This window comes from Rutidosis leptorrhynchoides, chromosome 2 (genome assembly GCF_046630445.1).
Source record: "Rutidosis leptorrhynchoides isolate AG116_Rl617_1_P2 chromosome 2, CSIRO_AGI_Rlap_v1, whole genome shotgun sequence".
NCBI classification, from domain to species: Eukaryota; Viridiplantae; Streptophyta; class Magnoliopsida; order Asterales; family Asteraceae; genus Rutidosis; species Rutidosis leptorrhynchoides.
This window is the reverse complement of record NC_092334.1, coordinates 142003853-142025439: the sequence shown is the minus strand read 5'-3', so window position 1 is coordinate 142025439 and position 21587 is coordinate 142003853. Positions and strand designations below refer to the sequence as shown.

The window sequence follows — 21587 nt, the reverse complement described above, 5'->3', positions numbered from 1 at the left end:
AATTTCAAAATTACATCTTGGCCCCTCATGTTTGTAGCTAATTGCATCATTTGTTTTTATTTTAGATTTGTAAAACAAGACTTGTACATGATGTTTGAAAGCTTGTTCTTTCTAATACCCAAGTAATAAATATGAGGTCCAGATCTAATCTCTAATGTGATTACGATGATGGATGCAAACTTAAAACCAAAATTTCTTTATCAAACACTAAAACCAAAAAATTCTTTATCGAGATCCAAACTTAAACTAACACACCTACTTTTTTTTTAAAAACAACACACCCACTTCCACTCCCACTGTTAGATACAACGATTTACCACTTTCTTACCAAGCACTACCCATTTTGGGATTTTTATTGTCAAATTCAACCAAGATTTTATTACAGATGTAACAAATTCCGGGTGTTTAATTGTGTGTTTCAGTCAGTGGTGTTGGTGCGAACAAGAACACCCACCACCGTCGACCTTTCTCTTCCACCGTCGACGGATCTGACACATAGTTGTCGCGTGCAGTCACCATCACCACCATGCTGCCGCCGTCAACTGCCGATGATGCCACCGTTAACGTCGCAGTTGAATGGTGATTCATGTCAGGAAATAGTAGAGCTGTAAATTGAATGATGACCGGTAGCAAAACTATCTTGTGGAATTTCAGTTTTATTGTTGAGTTTCAGGTTTAATTTTAATTTTTACTTTTATGACCGATTGGGTTGGATCTTCGCCAAACATTAGGGGTTTTGTTCCAGATCTGAAATTTTGTTAAAACAAGTGGGTTTCGAGAGTGAAAAAGTGTGTGTGTTTGTGGTTGCTCCAGATATGAATTTAACGTTGATATTTTTAAGTCAATGGTCATTATTTTTCGGGTTTTAGTTTTCAAATTGATGAAGATGAATACAAGTTCATATTTACTAGTTAGAGAATCTGAAAATGCATTGTTATGATTTTATAAAAGGTTGTGATTTGAAAGAAGATGATGAAGATGATTGAATTTAAAAAGTTGGGATGACTTTGTTATGACCTTGAAGTTTTGGGACCAGATAAAAAAAAATGATGCAAATCACAAGGACCAATTCAGTAATTATTTCAACATATTGACATGTTACCTGATATATAAGTAACTCAATGCATACAATAGCAAAGATTTAAAAGTTAGATACATACAATAGGACATCTGAAAGTTGGATGCACACAATAGAAATTTGGTGAAAGTTCGATGCATTTTCAAACAATTTTCCCTAAATATAAATATAATTTTTGAAATTTAATATTTGAATGTATAAAGTACAATCCTATTAATCTCCGAATTGCCGATTACTCCTTTCAAAGTCCCGACCGATAGATTCCCGAATAGCGAATTTTGCAACCTTGATTGGGTATATCTTAGGTGATTTCGACAGGAATGAAGATGAAGGAAATGTTAGAGTGAATATCAGCATTTGGGATCAGATCTTGCATTCACAAGATTCTCTTAGATATCTAGATTCAGTGCTCCACAAATCAACTAAGGGTGCATTTGATAAAACTGAATGATTTAGTGCTGAATGATTCAGAATCTGAATGGTACAGTCTCTGAATAAGGTTTTCTCTGAATGAAAATAAGCTGTTTGATAATCATTTAGAATTAACGATATGAACTGACTAAAACTACCTTATTAACGTGTGACATGAATAAAAAATTCAATATACTTGTTAGTTAGGTTATCAGGATATGATTTGAGGAGAATACTATACATAATTTAGGCTCTTAATGGTTAAGAGAGTGTTTCATCTCTGAATGGTTCAGAGCTGAATTCTGAACCATTCAGCACCATATGTCATTCAGAGGTCAGAAACAAACGCACTGAATGCTGAATGGTTCAGCATTCAGTGCTGAACCATTCAATTAAGAGTCAAACAAACGCACCCTAAGTTTTACAATAATAAAAAACCTCTATTTATAGAAAAAAATAACAGCTAATTATAAATAAGACAATAACATAAAAAAAAAAAAAAAAGACAAAAATGAAATGACAAGCATTTACAAATCATTCAATAAGAATAATGACATAATCTGAAAAAGTCTGTCATTTTGTAATGTGCATCCCTTCAATCCTCTGAGTAAACTTAACCAGATTAAACCCAAATAAATGAACATAGTCTTCATCCCATTTTAACAAGATCTCCATTTAAAGCTATCTTGACATTATGTTATAACAACCGGTGCTGATTTGTCTTCCGAACTGGTTAACCATCAAAAACTTCAAAACTTTATTCTTGCAAATAAACTCTAAAACATTCATCCTATCTGGGTAGATTTTATTCTAATCAAAACTCAAACTGAAAGGATCCCAAAACACTTAGTTCATCATTCAGGTGGACGCCAAAGTTGACGACTTGAATTATGAAGTTTCGCATGCTAACCTGATTGTCGTAAGTTAGCCTTAGGCCATTTGTTGAGTAGGAAATTGAGTTCTCAGCTGGCTCCTCTAAACATCATCATAGGGAACTCAAAAGCATTACTAGCTAGTATGCTCACGAAATAGCTCTTTGAAGTAGAGCATACTTGTGAATCAAACATGAACTCATTCATATTCGAAATTAATCGAAGTTTTTCAATAAAGAATTTAAAGCGAGTTGGTTACTCTCTCTCTCAAAGCGAGTTAGTTACTCTTTTTCAATCAGGAATTTCAATCATGGACTTTTTTTAAAAAAGCGAGTCAGTTACTCTTTATCTCGACCATAAAATAAATTAAATAATAGACAATAATTAGTAACAATAATATAATAATAATACTAATTAGGGGGAAGTCAAAGCTATGCAAAGAGAATTCAATCTCATGAATAAAGGGGGTGCCATTTTCATGACCAGAAACAACCAAAATTTAGTTGTACATGAAGGATGAACAGTTTAGCACATCCAAGGCTACCAATGAATATCATCATTTATATTCTCATTTATAACTACAATGAACATCAACACCATTACCTTTATGTAGAAACTCAATCAGTAAATTCAGACACACTTTTCTAGTTTCTTCTTCGTTTATCACTAGGTGATAGGCTCCCACCAGCCTTCCTTTTACGGCTACTAGCAGCAGCCATAAGTGGTGACCTATGTCCCACGTCACCTTCATCCAACATTCCCACTTCACCTTCTTCAACCGGCTCAAATTCAACATCATTATCAACGTGATTCAAAGGTTTAGAGTACTTGTGTTTTCGTTCTTGTTTACTTCTCTCAGATTCAACAGCCAATTCTATACCATCTTCTAACTCCCTCTCAATCAAATCATCATCATCCATAACATCTGTTTTTCGAGCTATATCCCCACCACCGCGTGCTTTCCTTCTTTTCTCAAGAGCAGCCCGAACCTTATCTTTATCTATCTTTTTAATAACATCCTTAGGCGTTTGACTTCTGTTTTCCACATGTTGACTCCCATCTTTTTCTTGTTCTTCCTGATTTGAACCATACATCGACTTTGTTTCTCCGTTTTCAGATTCATAATGATGATCATCGTTGTTTTCCACTTCAGAACTGATATCCTTATTTCTATCCGTACTTGCATCATCATTACTTTGATCATGTGACGTTTTTGGACGATCGGATGTGGGTCTTGACGATGCAGGGTTTGATGTGTGTGATCTGGATGAGACCGCACCAACGTGAGAATCACTGTCGGTTGGTCGATGGTGTTGTTGGTTAATAGCGGGAGCTCGTGGTTTCTGAGTTACGCCACCACCTGTACTTCCGTCGAGGACTTCACTATTTTGGGAAGGGGGCAGTCGGTTTTGTTCATATAGTTCTAACATTTGGTTACTCACCTCTGCAATCATAAATACTACAAGTTATTACATTGCACCATTGTGTATCTAAAAAAATAACTGTTGTAAAAGTCCGCTGAGTCGGCCGTCGGTTTGGGGACCAGCCCCGTCCTGACGCGCCCAAAAACACCTTAAAAGTCGGTCAACGCTAAAAAGTCGGGCCGAGTAGGGTCTGAGTCAAAGATAAATAGATAAATTTATTAAAATCAGATTTTGTACCATATATCTATGTTTGAAATATTTATGTTTTATTTTTAATATATTTATATGTATTTAATTTATTTATTTATTTATTACTAAAGGCCAACGTCGGTCAATGCCCGACTCGTCCCTCCAATGTCCCGACCAACTCATCCCCGACTCGTCCCTCCAATGTCCCGGCCAACTCATCCCCGACTCGCGACTTATACAACCTTGTAATAAAAAACAGTCACCTTGGTCACCCTTTTTGCTCTCTATGTTATACACATCCTCCCACTTGATAAATTCTAAAGGGTGATGTGTAGTTTGTTGATTCGTTTCTAGACGGTAACTCAGTTTTTTTAAACTAAACAAAATTAAAAAGAAACCTCAAATAAAGGAGAAGCTAAACAACAGGGGGAAAAAAGAAAAAAAAAAAAAAAAAAGAACTCAATTATGTCCACTGGGCACTGTCCTAAAATAAAAACTCACATATAACTTCAACTGATAAAATACGTCCAAGAGAAATGTTGTTCAGAATGTGAAGACTGTAAATCTAGAGCATTTGAAGGTGGTAATTTCGATCCATTTACTCTTATGGGTTCGATTCAGGTTATACAATATCTTTAAGAGGTCTTATGTTGATGAAAAAATCAGAATAGAATTAACATGTAAATGGGTTGAACAGATCACAATCAGAAGCAGCCCGAAGTGAATTTTCAGAGCATTAAGCCTTCAAAATCTATTATTCTAGATCTTTAAGTTACAAATAAAATAATAATTTTTAAAGCACGATTATTTAAAAATAATAAACCGTTTCTGTACAACTGTTTGGGATCAACTCGACCCATTTCTATATGTATTATCCAACCCGCCCATTCTGCCACTTTACAGTGTATAGCGTATACTCATATGTAAGATATCAAGCTAAATACCAACCTTCCAATTGTCGTGGGGTGACATTAAACTCCTGCCACCAAACTTTGTCACCATCTGAAGGCAGCTTTACTTTGAGAAACTTAGCAGCAAGAAAAATGGCACCTGCTGCTATGTGATGTGGCTTAAACTGCAAGCATAAAGATGTCCGAAGCCTGCATGCATATGTCCTTTTTGCAGGTCAAAACCAGAAAAGGACAATGATCACTTACATATTACATATACGTATACGAATACAGCATACCCATCATTCACGAAATTCCATGCAACTTGGGCAAGTGCATTTTGTGCAACTTTGAACTTCTTTATTGCTTCAACAAGTGGTTTATATGGATGATGCACATTGAAGTCGAATGCAAGAGTTTGCAGGACTGCACGTTCTCCAACTAGGATTAATTCCTTTTGTTGTTCGTACACCTCCTATAAAACAAAGCAAACAACGTGAATCCAGGCTACTAAAAATGGGTCAAAAAGGGTAATAACATCTTAGTAACTTAGCTAAGAATGAAACATGCAGGTCAAATGAGTAAAAGATGCCTGCTTTTTATTTAGATTTTCAACCTCCAAAAGTGGTTAACTCAAACAAGTCTGATACTGACTTAAATTACATATTTTTGTAATCATATTGAAAACACCACCTATGTATTAAATTAAAAGAAATGAAAGAAAGAGTAAGAAAAGTGTTGCAAGTTAATCCAATCCAACACAAAGCAACACTCGACCTGCAAATTAAAATGCTTAACAAAATACAGACATAAGGATCAATACCTTGAACTGGGCCATAAAGGTTACAGTTGTAGTACTATTACTTTTTCCATTGAGCCACTTTTAAGGAGAAAAAACAATAGACAGCTAATCAAAATTGATATAGTACCTTCTGTTTGATTCTCTGTATTGCATCCGGGTCCTTTTTGTGATTAATTTCGTAGGAAACAATGATAACATCTTTCAACGGACGAGGAGTTTCTTCAACCTTGCCAGCAAGAAACATACAGACTGTTGCAACCGTCTGCAATATATATGTATGCTAGTTAGTATTCAATAAGTCTTCATAGATTATGCTACTGGTAACAAAAAAGTATGCCTTCCAAACGGGTCGAGTTGGGTCGGGTTGGGTCGAGACCCAAATGGGTTTGGCTTGAAATGGGTCATGGGTCGAAACGGGTAAGAATTTAAATCGGTCAAACGGGTTGGGTCGGGACCCGGGTGGGGTCGGGTCTGAGTGGGTGAGACCCAAACGGGTTGGGTCGGGTCGAGAACCATTTTGTTCAATAAAATTTTAGTTTTATCATTTTGTTCAACAAAATAAATAATATCTCACCCGCCTATCATTCTTTCCATGGGACTGTCGAACGAAAAAACGATGACAAAAGATAATTGCCGTAGCAATAGTGACCTGAGGCCTGCATTGACACATCATTCATTAGTAAAAGTTAATTTTTTTTAGGAAATGCGAATATCAAATAAAGATATCACATCAAACTCTAAGCATCTATAAACTGGAAAAAAACTTACGCCTCCAAGGATATAAGCGTAAGTATACACACATTGAAAATATAATAGATATATCATGTACGAGTGTTGAGAAAAATTAAATTATACAAAAATGGCAAAAAATGAATTAACAGAACTTCTTATTTAAGCTTTTTTTCAATATAACGTCTAACTTATATTCATGATATATAATAATGTATATATATATATATATGTATATATATATATATACACACACACACACACAGGGCTGTTAACGAACCGAATCGAATCGAGTATTAGGAATTTAGGCTCGGCTCGTATAAAAATTATCCGACTCGAGTTCGACTCGAGATCGATTAAACATCAAAAAATGTGTTCGAGTTCGAACTCGGTAATTTAATTATTGTTCGAAATCGAGCTCGATGCTCGATTGCTCGTTTAGAAATCATGATATGAAACTAGTTTTTAATAATAAATTCTCGTTGATTGAGAAACTCGAGCTCAATAAGCTCGGTGACATGTATCAACTAAAACGCTGTACTAATTACGTATTTTAAACGCAAGAAGTGAGAAACTTATATAGTTATTATGTCAAATAAATTCTTTCACCCATCAATGTGGGATGAAGAAAGATAAGTGAGTTTATCCCACATAGTAAGAAAGAAGTGAGAAGGAGAAATCGGAGAGATTATAAATATGAACTACTCCATATGCAATAAAATTTAATTAAAAACTAACGTCGTATTTAATTAAAAATACTACGACAACTAAAAAAGATATTTATATATATGAGTAATACATAAAAAATATTTTTTAAAAGAAAAAACTAAAAGCCATAACATTATAATGACCATACTCGTTCGACTTAATTAATTCGTTCGAATTGAGAAAAATAAACGAGCTTTCAATCGAGTCGAGTCGAATATTAATATTTTCAAACTCGGCTCGTTTAGCTAATCGAACACTTATTTATGTTCGAATTCGACTCGAGTTCGAATATTAAAGTGTTCAAATTCGAAATAAACGAGCTCGAACTCGAGCAGCTCGTGAACAGCTCGGTTCGTTAACAGCCCTATATACACATTATCCATCATTCCAGAGCAACAGTTGAGATCATCACCAAGTACAACTGAAAACAGCTGACAACAAATTCACTGTAGTAGTATGAAAAAGGTTATATCTTTATAAAATTATTAGGTAATTAGATATAGATTATTAGATTATTAGATTCTCGATATATATAAACTACTTTAAGTTTTTTAGCAGATCATATTGAAGGGATCAGAACCCCAACGATTTTGTAAAACATAGTTTAACATACTCAAAAATTTTAAATATATGGTACCGACCACAATTACTTAGTGACTATACTTGCATACACAAAAACAAATTATTAAATCATAATATATAAATAAGACAATACGAGTACTTACATCAGTAAATCCCACAATGATTTGTAGAATAAAATTAAAATGGTCTAATAATGAGTTGAAAAAATTACACAGTAAGTAGGGTTTACTTAAGTTCAGTTCACCCAGAATGAACTTAGAATGCATAACAGTAATGTGATAAATACAAGATACAAACATGAGTTGAAACCCAATAAATTCAACATGTCAATCTTGAAGCGCTCATGGCCAAAACTAAGTGGCTCGCATCAAAAGAAGAAACAAAAAGAAATTTCCAAAATTTTTTATGTAACAGGGTAAAATAAGCATAAGCAATTACCATTAAAAAAAAATCAAAGGATAGAAGGGCTTACACTTTAAGTCTCATACCCAGGTCCTGTAAAAACGTGCAATATGATTTCCGCAAATACGCCTCCTTCTTCAGATCAATGCCATCTGACCTAGACGGTGAATTTTCTTCTATTTCTTTCCTAGAAAAATACCAGTGGCCACTATTTTCTTCATGTTTATTAATAGCAGCTTGTTTATTAGAACCACCTTCATGCATCATATCACTGGACAACGAAGCAGCCATTCCAATTTAACCAAGAATCAAGCTGCAAATCTCCCTAATTAACAGGATTAAAAAAGATCGCCATCACCTGCCTGTTTGCATGTGTGTAGCAATATAATAAGAGAAAATGGTACACAAAACAAATGACTAAAATAAATAAAAAATAACTTGCAATTATAAGGATGTCAATGTCAATGTGCAGGTGAATAGCTTTTGGGTTTGCAGGTATCACCAAGCGGATCAACGTTACCCAAAACTGGCTCACATTAAAAAATATGTTAACATTCTGGTGAACTTGTCAAAGGTGTGCATCAGATAAAAAAGCACATGTTAACATAATTAGAAAAACAAAATTCAGCAGACACATCAGACAAGCTAATGCAGAACTTAATGAAATTGTCTACATGATTTTTCAATGCCCTGATAACCAATATAAAACAAAAGAAAAACATAACAGACTCAAGCCTAATCTGCACTAGCCACGTAGGACCTAGCCACTATGAGAAACTTAAAGATTAAGAAAACAAGGAATCGAAATTCGATAAAATCGCAATGTTGCGAAGAGTGGTGATAATCAAGAGGAGATGACCAGTGATAGGCAAATAAGATAATGAGTCGACAGTCTATTAGGTTATTTTTAAGATTATGGCTTAAGTTTGTTAGCATTGAAGTTTTCCAGAATGCTCCAAGATCTGGCTTAGGGTTATTAGTATATTGATTATTCGTTATTAATAAAAAAATGAGTGCATAAACCGGAAACTATGCTTATCCGAACACCTCAACCAAGTCATTAGCTTATATTTCATAGGCATAAAATAAGCTATAGAAACAAAACTAATCCAAACACCCCGGTTTGTTCTGTTCAAAATAGCGTCAAAATATTATCCACGAGAACTAGATACTTACAAGCAAGTTATAACACCAGAAGATTCAAACTACAGTATAATCAATTTCATCGTGGATCAAAACATTTACATAATAATTCACTACCCAGATTACAATATTAAAAAAAGAAGCAAAACATCGCAGAATCAAGTCTAAGATGCACTAGCCACATAGGAATTTGTCAATTAATGGAACTCCATGAATAAAGAGAACTCTTCAATGGAGTTGGAAGAGATAAAGACAGAAACTTTTAGATGGAAATAACGAAAGAATAAACAGCAGATTCCAATGGCTCTATCATATCAAGAACATATAAGCAGAACATCGATCTATAGGCGGTGTTTGTTCTAAAATAGCGTCAAAATATTATCTGCAGCTAGTAAATGCTTTGTAAATACCAGACGAGTCGAACAACAGAATCATTACTTTCATTATAAAACAAAAGCAAAACATGACAGACTTGAGTCTAAGCTGCACTACGCACTAGCCACATCGAATTTGCCATTAAATGAATTCAAAGATTAAAGGAACTCTTATATAAAGACGAGTAAGTAGACAAGGAGTTGATATTCGATATAACTATAACGTTAAGAAAAGTGATGATAATATATAAAGTGAAGTGACAGGCTGGGAAGATGATGAGTAAGTAAACCGTCAAACTGGAAGAGAAAAAAGAAGAGCGGATAGTTAAATTTAAAACTACATAAAAAGAATTTCCTCGCAGATGTTTCTTCAATGACTCTAGTAAACCAAGAATGGACAAGCAAAAGATCAATCTTTAAATTTATATTTCAAGATAGCCGTCAAAGTCTAACACACAACTACCAAATGCTTTACAGCCGATTAAATTACTAGAATATAATCGATTTCATTATACATCAAAACTTCTACAACCACAGAGCAATTATTACCACCAGGTTAATGGCATAACCTTTGTGTGTAAAAAAAGCTTCAATTAAAACGTATACATTTATATCAATAAAAAAAAAACACAATGAATTCAATAAACCCTAGAAAAAAGGCTTTCTTTACAACATTAAATCCTCACAATATCAATATCAGAAAGGTGAAAATTAGAAAAGAGGGTCGCCTAAAAATTACACCTTTAGCTTATATAACCCTACTTTGGATTCCTAATTGCATATTAACAAAGACTATCAATTTTCTACACGTACATAAAATTAGGGCACGAAACGCAAGTATTATTATTTATTATTTATTATTTATTATTGAATATAAAATAAAAGAAAGAATCACAGCTAACCGGAAACCGATAGAGTTATTTTGGAGACGTTCCGGCGGGGACCGGCGATAGCGTCGTCCTTTTGCACTCTTGGCCGTACGACGTCGTTTCTGATTTGCAGAGGCAAGGATTTATTAGAGAGAGAAAAAAGGTGGATTCAATCGTGATTTCAAGAAAAAAAGGGTATAGTTTATGATCAAGAAACCCTGATTTACTTAAATAATCCCTAGTCTATTTCTTATGTGCAGTTATTGCTAGTTATATAAATTCCTTCCAACCCAAGTCATCACCGTTAAAATTAAAAAATATATAAGAGGCATTATTTTATTTCCCATATTAATTTTGATAGATCCACTATAATTATACATTATTTTTCAAAAATATGGTTATGTGTGTAAAATAAAGTTGATGTGAAAGAAAATGTGAAGGGTATTTCAGTAAGGGTGATGATATGTACACAACCAATTTTTACAAATACACAACCAAACATGCTTTACAGTGTTGTACAGTACAACACTGTAAAGCATGTTTGGTTGTGTATTTGTAAAAATTGGTTGTGTACATATCACTCCCCTTTCAGTAACATGTGTGTAGATGTTTGGTGGATCTATTTAAAATGAAAAAATCATCACCCTTAAATATGGATGACAATGGTCACCTGATCCAGTGGACATCTATCCGACCCACCCGATTTTAATGGATATGGGCGAATCTAAATGGATTTTGATACGGATATGGATGAACCTAAATGGATATGGATATGGATGAAATTTTTTATCCATAGATATATCCATGAACACCCGAAATACATATACAAAAATATAAATATCGATATATACATACACATTCACTATTACAAATCTATTTATCGTTACACATACATTTTTCTTGCAATTATATAATAAATTATGATATAATATATCCTTATATACTAAAAGTCACTCAAAATTGTGCCGTTTGATGAGGGGAAAACGACATCCACAACGTCCATTTCGCCATTCGATGTCTCTGCCTTCCTTTTCTATAACATAGCCAAGCTCCCTCCTTTACAACCACTAATAAAAAAAAGAAATACCAATCAAAGCCCTGTCGTATCAATACGTCTCTGTGATTTTTCCGGCTCCAAAGGACTTTACTCGACTCATTCCCCAGTCTCCCGCACTGCTCAAGTAAGTGTGCGACTCCGTATGAGGACCTCCTTCCCTTCTGCCCACTCTCCGTTCACACAATTCTCAAAGCAGAAGAGGAAGGGCATGTCTTTCTATCTCTTGTATTCATCTTCTTGTTGTACTCTTTCTTCAGTGCGGGGCATTGCAAAGATATCAACAACAAAGACAGCAACTGCAGCTTCCATCCGGATAGATAGATATTAGCTACACCAGTATGTTCGCTCGTGGCTCCACTCCACGTTACGCACTTGCTCTGCCTGCTTTATCGGTCGTGCTTGGTAAGCACTCCCTTGCTTCCGGACAGGTTCTAGTTTATATTCTCTTCTTTCCGCCTTCTTTATCGGCCGTGCTCTTGTGAAGCATTCCATTGCTTTTAGAATCTGGACAGATATAAAAGATATCAGTTGCAGCGCCCCTTCAGGGGCGGTATATTAGACACGTATATCTAATAAAATAAACATACAAAATACACATAATTTGTCATTACATGTTTTTGTGGATATATTTAAATTATGTCATGTTATATTTATTTTTGTTATATTACGTTTTTGTTTTCATCGCATATTCAGGATTATTATAAAAATTTTCGAATATCCAATGGGTATCCATTAACCCTCTTAACCCATTAGATATGGATATGGATGGATGAACTAAAATTAGATGGATATGGATATGGATATGGATGAACAAAAACTAAATGGATATAGATATGAATACGGCGTCACTCGATCCATATTCGACCCATTGTCATCCCTACCCTTAAATATAATGTATTCTACCGCCCAATCTATGTTTAGGATTCACAGGTTGTTGTTCTCGATCCACCTTTAGACTGGTGGTTACTAAGCGTCAAAATAAATTTGACTCAAAGCGGGCACCATTTTGACGCTCACAAACGGCTGTTGTGAGGCTTCACTTTTCACGCCTAGGAAGCGGTAATCACAAACTTGTCATTGAAAATTATGTTGTGAGATTTGGTTTACCACCAATCAAAATTTAACATGCATATATACATATTATTTATTTATTTACTTTGCACCCAAAATCTATTCATATTTTATCATATCACTAAAAACTTTCTCACTTAAATTTTCCCCTAAATTTTGACATTCATCATGTGACGACCCGTCCAAAACCATCATGGACGGATCATCAATAACAGGTCCATTACACGGTATAATACTATATGCTGTTTTAAAAAAAGTTTTGCATTCATGAAAAGGTAACGTTTTTATCAACGTCAAATGTTTTACAAAGGCAACATGCTTCTACGAATAGAAAGCATTAACAAAAGTACGCGAAACTAAGGTCATTACAAAACCATGTTTCAAAAATAACATAAGTAGTGAATGCAAAAATAAAAGTCCATGCTTGAAACATCTCTAACAATGCAGCGGAAGTCTAACACAGCGAGTCTATAACAGCGGAAGCACTTTCATCTAAGCACCTGAGAAATAACATACTTAAAAACGTCAACACGAATGTTGGTGAGCTATAGTTTTATTGTAAACAATAATGTAATGTAGAACACGAGATTTCGTATTCAAAACAGTATGAAAAAGTATATGCTTAACCGTGGGCACTTGGTAACTAACTTAACGTAAAATAATATATCACCCCCTTAAAGTACACTTGGCGAGTGCGTTAAAACATACGAAGTATTAAACAGCCATTAAATGCTAGCGCGACTAGCCCGAGTGGGGATGTCAAACCCTGTTGATCCATATCTAAGATTCGCGTTCACCGATTCATAAACCAATGACTAAACGTTACCGAGCTAAGGGGAAAATTTGTGCCGTTATGTCACCCACACATACATAAAGTTAAAGCACTCGTGTCTAGTATGTAAAACATAAAAATCGCATGTATTCTCAGTCCTAAAAATAGTTAAAGTAAAAAGGGAGCTATAACTCACAGTGAATGTGCGGTAAAATCGATATGAAAACGTAAGCAAGTAGTAACTCGGTCCGAAAGGTACTCAACCTAAGTCAAAGGTTACTAAGTCAATAAATCGTCCCAAAAGGTTTAAAAGTACGGAAGTTAAGTCTTAAGCATCATCATTATCATCGTTATCATCATACATAAAAGATAAAGTAAAGTTTCAACAAGAATATAGATCGAAACGAATAGCTGAATTGGTACAGCCGTTACGACCTCTATACAAACTGAAATGACGCGCGACCAGTGGCTAAGGCTCTGTTTGTGAGTCCTCTTACCTCTATCCAATTTTTAGATCCTAACTCGATGTCGTTTGACCGTGACGACGGTTCAAGCCGAGTAGGTCAGAAATTTCAGCACGTCGTTACGAAGGCGTAGTGATTTTCGGAAGGCTAAATCCTAAACCGTATATCGGATTTAGGTGAGTCTTAAACAAAAGGTCATCTACTCAAACCGAACTATCTGGAAATCAATTTTCCGGAAGCCCCAGGTGTGATGCCCCGTACAAAACCATCGTGTACGAATCATCAACAACAGGATCATTACAAGGTCAAATACTATATGCGGTTTCAAAATAAGTTTGCATTCATGAATATAGGTGACGTCTTAACCAACGTCAAATGTTTAACAACCAAAAGTATGCTTCTATGAATAGCAAGCAATAATAGTACGTGACCCACGGGTCATTACAAATACATCGTTTCAAAAGTAATATTGTTTGAATGCAAAATAAACGTTTCATGCGGTGACATCTCTAATAAGCGCAGCGGGTGTCTACAAAGCATGACTAGTACAGCGGAAGCAAGCAAACCTTAAGCACCTGAGAAAAACATGCTTAAAAACGTCAACACAAAGGTTGGTGAGCTATAGTTTAAGTATAACAGTAATGTAAGGTAGGCCACGAGATTTCAGTGCTTCAACAGCGTTTCAAAATAGTATGAAAAGTATATGTATAACCGTGGGCACTTGGTAACTAACTTAACGTTTATAACACCCCCTAAAAGTACACTTGGAGAGTGTGTAAGTTTACGAAGTATTAAACACCCGTTAAATGCTAGCACTACTAGCCCGAGTGGGGATGTCAAACCCTATGGATCCATATCTAAGATTCGCGTTCACCGGTTCAAAGACCAATGACTAAACGTTACCGAGCTAAGGGGAAAGTTTATGCCGTTGTATAACCCACACATATATAAAGTTTAAGTACTCATGACTAGTATGTAAAACATAAAATGCGCATGTATTCTCAGTTCCCAAAATAGTTAAAGTAAAAAGGGATGCTATAACTCACAGTGGAAAGTAGTAAAAGTCGATACGCGGGAAAAGTAAGCAAGTGGTTGGTCCGAAAGGTCCTCAACCTAAGTCAAAAGTTACTAAGTCAGTAAATCGTTCCCAAAGGTTTAAATGTATGTAAATTAGGTGTTAAGTACCATCATCATTCGTCATTAAACAAAAAGTGTAAAGTAAGTTTTAAGTCAAGACTAGGGTTTGAAATAAAGGCTGACTTCGTTCAGTCGCCACGACCTCTATACAAACTGAAATGAGGTGAGACCAGTGGCCATGGATCCGTATATGAGTCCCCTAGAGGCTGACCAATTTCCAGAATCAAAATCGTCTTCATTTGACCGTGGTGACGGTTTAAGTGCGAGTAGGTCAGAAATTTCAGCACAACGTTAATAGGGTGTAGTGACTTTCGGGAGGCCATAGATCCTAAAACGTAACTCGGATTAAGAAAAGGTCTAAACGGAAAATCATCTACTCGAACCGAACTAACTTAAAATCAACTTTACAGTAGCCCAGGTAGTCTGATCAGTTCCAAAAATAGTAAGTAAAGGTGTTCCGGTAGGTTCTTGGTGCTTGATGCTCATCACGGTTCTCATCCTTGATGCGTATAGCTTCAAGTGTACAACTCGTTAATGTGTTTGCATCATTTTAACCAAGGTCTGACCATCATAACACTTGTGTAAGTCTAAGATAAATTGCACAACTCACTTAAGAGTTGTATGTAGTTTGATGAACCAAAGTTACATCAAGATCTTAGATCCGACACATACATGAGTTCTAATACTAATATTAAGCTACAAACTTGAAAGTAAACTAAATAATCAAGATCTTAAGTTGTAGAACATAGTTCTTAGCTAGATCTTAAAGATCCTAGACTAGAAAGTCTAGATCTAGTGTTCTTAAGTTAGATCCTAAGTTATAAAACTTGGATCTTCACTTTAATGAAATCATAAGTTATGAAACTTAGATTTTCAACTTGAAAAAATGTATGTAAGCTTGTAAGCTCTTATTTACAACAAAATTAGAAGACCATAAGTTATATAAACTTAGATCCAACACAAGTGTATGAAGTTATAACTAGAAAGTTATACTTCCATGTTCTTGAACTTATAAAGTTAACTTTTAGTTTCAAGAAATATGAGATCAAGATTAACTAGTAATACTTGACCAAATTAACAATATCACAACTTTAAAGTACATAAAATGAAGAGATAAACTAAATCTACAAGTAATAAGTTCATGGTTGTTCATACTTAGAAAGATTCAAGCCAAGGCTTTGATCTTTTAAGAAAGTAAACCTTAAGTTTACAAACATGAACACAAGTATGATTTTAAAACTCATGAACTTTATATCTTTTAAAACATTAAGTGTAGAATCATAAACTAGAAAGTTTAGGTTCTTGTTCTTGGTTCTTTACAAACAAAAGATGAAAGTAACCAAGATTACATGAAGATTCAAGCTAGATAACTTGATCTTTAACAACTACAAAAAATCAAACAAGTAACTAAACAAGTAAGAAGTAATTTGATGATGATGATGTATGCTTATGTTTCGGTTTTTAAAGAAAAGAAAGGAGAGAAATATAGTTCATGTTACTTACAATTTGAGAGAAAAAGAGAGTGAGAGAAGTTGCAAGTAAGTTGTGTGTGAAAAATGAAATGAAACTAGTGAATAAGTAACAAAGTAAAAAAAAAAATGAACTCCCTCTACACCTCTCAAAGCCGATTGTTTTGGGACAAATGGGGCAAGGTCAAAAGTAAACTTTCAAGCATGGGGAGAAGGTGATAGCTTAGAGTGGTAATAAAGTTAAATGTTGTTGGAAAATGGTGTAAGTATACTTGTAACTAGATTCCTCATGACTAATTAATCCTTGTTCTTAATCTTAATTGTAAGTAATATGAATTCTGTGTTCTCATTCATTCATGAATACATGTATATATAGATTACATTTGACAACCAAGCCTGACACCTATTCCAGCCGTATACCCTATGTACAATTGTAAGGATAATTACAATAATAATATGTGCTAAAAATAGACTGATATTTGCCTAATATATGCAGATTCAATTTTGATATGGGTTGACTTCTATTACTCCCCCGCAGTCGATACTCCCGGATTACAAATACATAAGCTGTTACGGAACTCTTGAAATAGAAGACGTGGCAATCCTTTGGTGAATATATCGGCTATTTGATACCTTGTCGGAACATGTAAGACGCGAACCTGTCCGCGGGCAACCTTCTCGCGGACAAAATGAATGTCGAGTTCAATATGTTTAGTCCTCTGATGTTGCACTGGATTGCCGGTTAAATAAATGGTGCTTACGTTATCACAAAAAACTAAAGTGGCTTTTCTAACTGAGTGACCGAGTTCGAGAAGTAAATTACGTATCCAACAAGATTCGGCTACTACATTTGCGACGCCTCTATATTCAGCCTCCGCACTCGACCGTGAGACAGTGGGTTGTCGTTTTGAGGACCAAGAGATCAGGTTGTCACCTAGATACATGCAATATCCCGACGTGGAACGTCTAGTATCCGGGCATCCCGCCCAGTCGGCGTCCGTATAGGAAACAAGGCTCGTCAAAGATGACTTCGAAATAGACAAACCAAGGGATGATGTGCCTTGAAGATAACGAACAATACGTTTTAAGGCAAGCATGTGTGCCTCGTGTGGAGCGTGCATGTGAAGGCAAATTTGTTGAACCACATATGATATATCGGGCCGAGTAAATGTCAAGTATTGAAGTGCCCCAGCTAGACTCCTATATTCCGTAGGATTATGATACGGTGCACCCAATGTACCACTAATCTTTCCTTGAGTATCGACTAGAGTAGAGACAGGGTTACATGATTCGAAACCTGCACGTCTAATGATATCTCTTGCATAAGCTGTTTGATCCAAGAATAACCCATTGTTGCTACGTGTGACCGAGATTCCAAGAAACGAGCTTAGTGGACCAAGATCTTTCATTGCAAATTCTTTAGCGAGTAATGACATAAATTTGTGGCGTAAGTCATGAGAGGAGGTGACCAAGATAATGTCATCAACGTATAACAACAAGTACGCAACATCTTTACCTTTATTGTAGACGAATAGGGAATGATCGCAAATGCTATGAGAAAAACCGATAGTAGCGACAAATTCGGCAAAACGTTGGTACCAAGCTCGCGGAGATTGTTTCAAACCATAAAGCGATCGTTTCAATAAACAGACATGATCCGGTCGAGTCTTATCACGAAATCCCATGGGTTGATACATATAAACCGTTTCATTTAATTTTCCGTGTAGAAACGCATTTTTTACGTCTAATTGATGTATTGGCCACGATTTGGAAACAGCAATGCTAAGAACCGTTCTTATAGTAGCCGGCTTTACAACTGGACTAAATGTTTCATAACAATCGATACCCTGTTTTTGTGATCTACCATCGGCCACTAATCGTGCCTTGTATCGTTCGAATGACCCATCGGATTTCATTTTGTGTCTAAATATCCACATAGACCTGATGACATTCATGTGTTGTTGACGTGGAACTAGGACCCATGTATTATTATCAATAAGCGCTTGATATTCATCGATCATGGCACAGTTCCAATTTTGGTCAGAAAGGGCGGCTTTGGGATTAGATGGAAGAGGGGATATAGAACTGTCGAGTGAGGTGGACAAGTTGAATTGAGTTTTAGGTTTAAAAATGCCTCTCATGCTGCGAGTTGTAATAGTACGTTGATTAGGAATAGTATTTTGGACCGGGCTGTTGGAGTGATCAGAAGGTAATGAACTATTTAGGACAGGTTATGGGGATGGTGGGCTGGTAGGGGGTGGTGATGGTGGGCTGGGAGAGTGTAAAGAGTGTTCCGGCCCAATAGGAGTAGGTGTGGGCTGTTGCGGCCCATTAGCTGATGTGGAGCCAGAATCATTAGAGATGTACGGGTAGAGTAGAGGATGAAATCCAGTGGACAGGAAATCATATGTGTTGGGTTCGGATGTATTAGTGGCTGCAAAAGGGAATTGGTTTTCATCGAACAAAACGTGACGAGAGAGAATGATTTGGTTTGTGGATAAGTTGTAACATATATAGCCACGATGATTTTATGGATAGCCGAGAAAAACACAAGAAACAGAGCGGTTTTGAAGTTTATTTATTGTAGTGGATGGAAGAAGTGGGTAGCATAAGCAACCAAACACACGCAAGTGTTGATACGATGGGGATCGATTGTAAGGAAGGTGAGTTGGTGTGAGATTGTTAAGTAATTTACTCGGGATTATATTGAGTAGATATGTAGACATGGCTAAGGCATGGGACCATAGGCGGTGTGGTACATTAGAGTGAGATAGAATTGTCCGCATGACATTGTTAATGGCACGGATTTTTCTTTCGGCTTTGCCATTTTGCGAAGAAGTATAAGGGCAAGAAAAACGAAATAGTATACCGTTTTGAGCACAAAAATTGTGAAATGCGTTGTTGTTATATTCGGTACCGTTATCACATTGTAAAGTTTTGATTGTTTTACCGAATTGTGTTTTTACGTAGGCGTGAAATTTGACAAAAATGTCATAAACTTGGGATTTAGAGTGAAGAGGAAAAGTCCACAAAAAATTCGTATAATCATCAAGGAATAACATATAATATTTATGTCCACCATTACTAAGAACTGGAGATGTCCACAAATCACTATGAATAATATCAAAAGGCGCATAAGTAGAAGTACTAGAAGCTTGAAACGGTAAACGAATGTGCTTGCCAAAAACACAAGCTTGACATAAATGATGTTTATTAATAGGATTACAATGAATGTAATCTTTATTCCTAAGAGACTTTATGACGTTCGGTCCGGGATGACCGAGCCGTTGATGCCATAAGTCGGAAGAAGAAACAATAAAAGCAGAAGGTGGTTGAATTTGATGCAGCTTTAATGGATCGAGTGGATAAAGATCGCCAGTACTATTACACCGCATGAGAGGGGTCCCCTTCGGAAAATCCTTCACAGTAAAGCCAAACGGATCAAATTCAAGTGATATATTATTATCAATAGTAAGACGACGGACAGATATAAGGTTTTTGATTAAGTTTGGCGAATGAAGTATATTAGAAAGGTAAAGGGGTCGATTAGGAGTAAAGTTTAAGTAGGTGTGACCATGACCTTTAATTGGAATTCCGTTACCATTACCGACTATAATATTACGTGGGGAGCTCGAATGAACATAGGACATGAGATTACCTTGGTTACCTGTCATGTGGGAGGTCGCTCCAGTGTCCATGTACCAGTTCTCTTCGGGAGGATGTAAAGTCATGGTGTGAAGTGCAGCTTCAATGTCTGTTGCAGTAGGTGTATTAGATGATACTGATTGAGCATAAGCTTGAACGGGTCTTGGTCCTAATATGCCGGGTTGTCCAGTGGGTTGGTTAGGCGTGTTGGGCCGGACCCAATTAGAAGTTGGAAAGGGGCAAGGTGGTGGAGTCCATGTAGCATTCTGCCAGGCCCAAGGACCATACCCCATGTTTTGTTGTGAGTAATGGGGCGGTCCAAAAAACTGATTTTGCCCATTTGAATAACCAGATGAAGAACCAAAATTACTCCTCCCTCTGCCACGACCAAAATTTCCACGGCCGCGATTGTTTGATCCCCGATAAAAGCTACGACTACCACGGGATGAATTTCCTCGATATTGACTGTTACCAGATGGTGTTGATTTGAGATTTTGTGTAGCGGTTGTTGTCAGAAGGGCTGTATTGGGGTTATTGGCGGCTAGGGTTGCTTGTTTCATCTTCCTGGTTTCTTCCAACATCAACATCGATCGGGCTTGGTAGAATGATGGGAGCTTTGCACGATGATGAAGATTGGTAGCCATACTTTGATAGCTTTCATTGAGACCGGTAATTAATTGAAGAACTAAGTGATCATCATTGAGTTTGTTGGTACTAACACTGGATAATTGATCACCTACAGATTTGATTTCCTGACAGTAGGCAGATATATTAGGAAAATCATCTTGTCGGATGTTGGAGAAACGTTGTTGAAGGTAAACGGCTCGTGAGTGTTGATTGTCTTGAAACATATCTTTGATTCGCTCCCATGCTTGGCTAGCATTCTGATCTGGTAACATGATTGCGAGCAATAAGTCGGTGGAAATTGTTCCGTAGATCCATTGCAGGACCACGGCGTCCAAACGAGCCCATAGTTCGGTGTCTGTGGTGGTAGTTTCGGTAGTAGTTTGGCTGGATGATTCGGTGTCAGTGGTAGGGGGTAGGATGTGATTAATAACTTCGTATGCTCGGCAATGAATCTTAAATAATTCTGCCCAGGCTCCATACTGAGAGGTTTCCATGGTAAGAACAATAGGGATAAAATTTTTAATGTTATTCACTGTAATTGCAGGGTGGATTTTTGAGGAATTAGTTGCCATTGTGTGTCGATTTTGGAGAAATAGAAGAAGAAACAAGGAATCAGAGATTGAGAGAGATGAGCCTAGACTCTTGATACCATGTAAGTAATATGAATTCTGTGTTCTCATTCATTCACGAATACATGTATATATAGATTACATTTGACAACCAAGCCTGACACCTATTCCAGCCGTATACCCTATGTACAATTGTAAGGATAATTACAATAATAATATGTGCTAAAAATAGACTGATATTTGCCTAATATATGCAGATTCAATTTTGATATGGGATGACTTCTATTATTAATAATTCATTAG

General features: G+C 36.1%; 1 protein-coding gene across 3 annotated transcripts; it reads right to left on the bottom strand.

Moving 5' to 3' along the window:
• Positions 1-2795: 2795 nt before the first annotated feature.
• On the bottom strand, positions 2796-10639 carry LOC139894393 (cyclin-T1-3-like). Of its 3 annotated transcripts, none has more exons than XM_071877653.1 (7): positions 10507-10639; positions 8158-8358; positions 6241-6322; positions 5794-5928; positions 5164-5339; positions 4923-5074; positions 2796-3805 (listed from the first exon to the last, which is right to left on the bottom strand). In XM_071877653.1, the coding sequence occupies exons 2-7, from the start codon at positions 8352-8354 to the stop codon at positions 3006-3008; spliced, it is 1542 nt and encodes a 513-aa protein (XP_071733754.1). In that variant the 5' UTR covers positions 8355-8358; positions 10507-10639; the 3' UTR covers positions 2796-3005. The 3 variants fall into 3 exon arrangements, with proteins under 3 accessions (XP_071733754.1, XP_071733752.1, XP_071733753.1); XM_071877651.1 differs by having other exon boundaries at positions 8158-8449; positions 10507-10637; XM_071877652.1 differs by having other exon boundaries at positions 8158-8412; positions 10507-10636.
• Between the last annotated feature and the right edge of the window lie 10948 nt (positions 10640-21587).

Coding starts and splice junctions, on each gene's coding strand:
- LOC139894393 (XM_071877651.1), bottom strand. CDS start 8,378: ATGGCTGCTTCGTTGTCCAGTGATATGATGCATGAAGGTGGTTCTAAT. Junction 5,075..5,163: donor TGGAATTTCGTGAATGATGG/GTATGCTGTATT, acceptor ATATGCATGCAG/GCTTCGGACATCTTTATGCT. Junction 3,806..4,922: donor CACCCCACGACAATTGGAAG/GTTGGTATTTAG, acceptor TTATGATTGCAG/AGGTGAGTAACCAAATGTTA.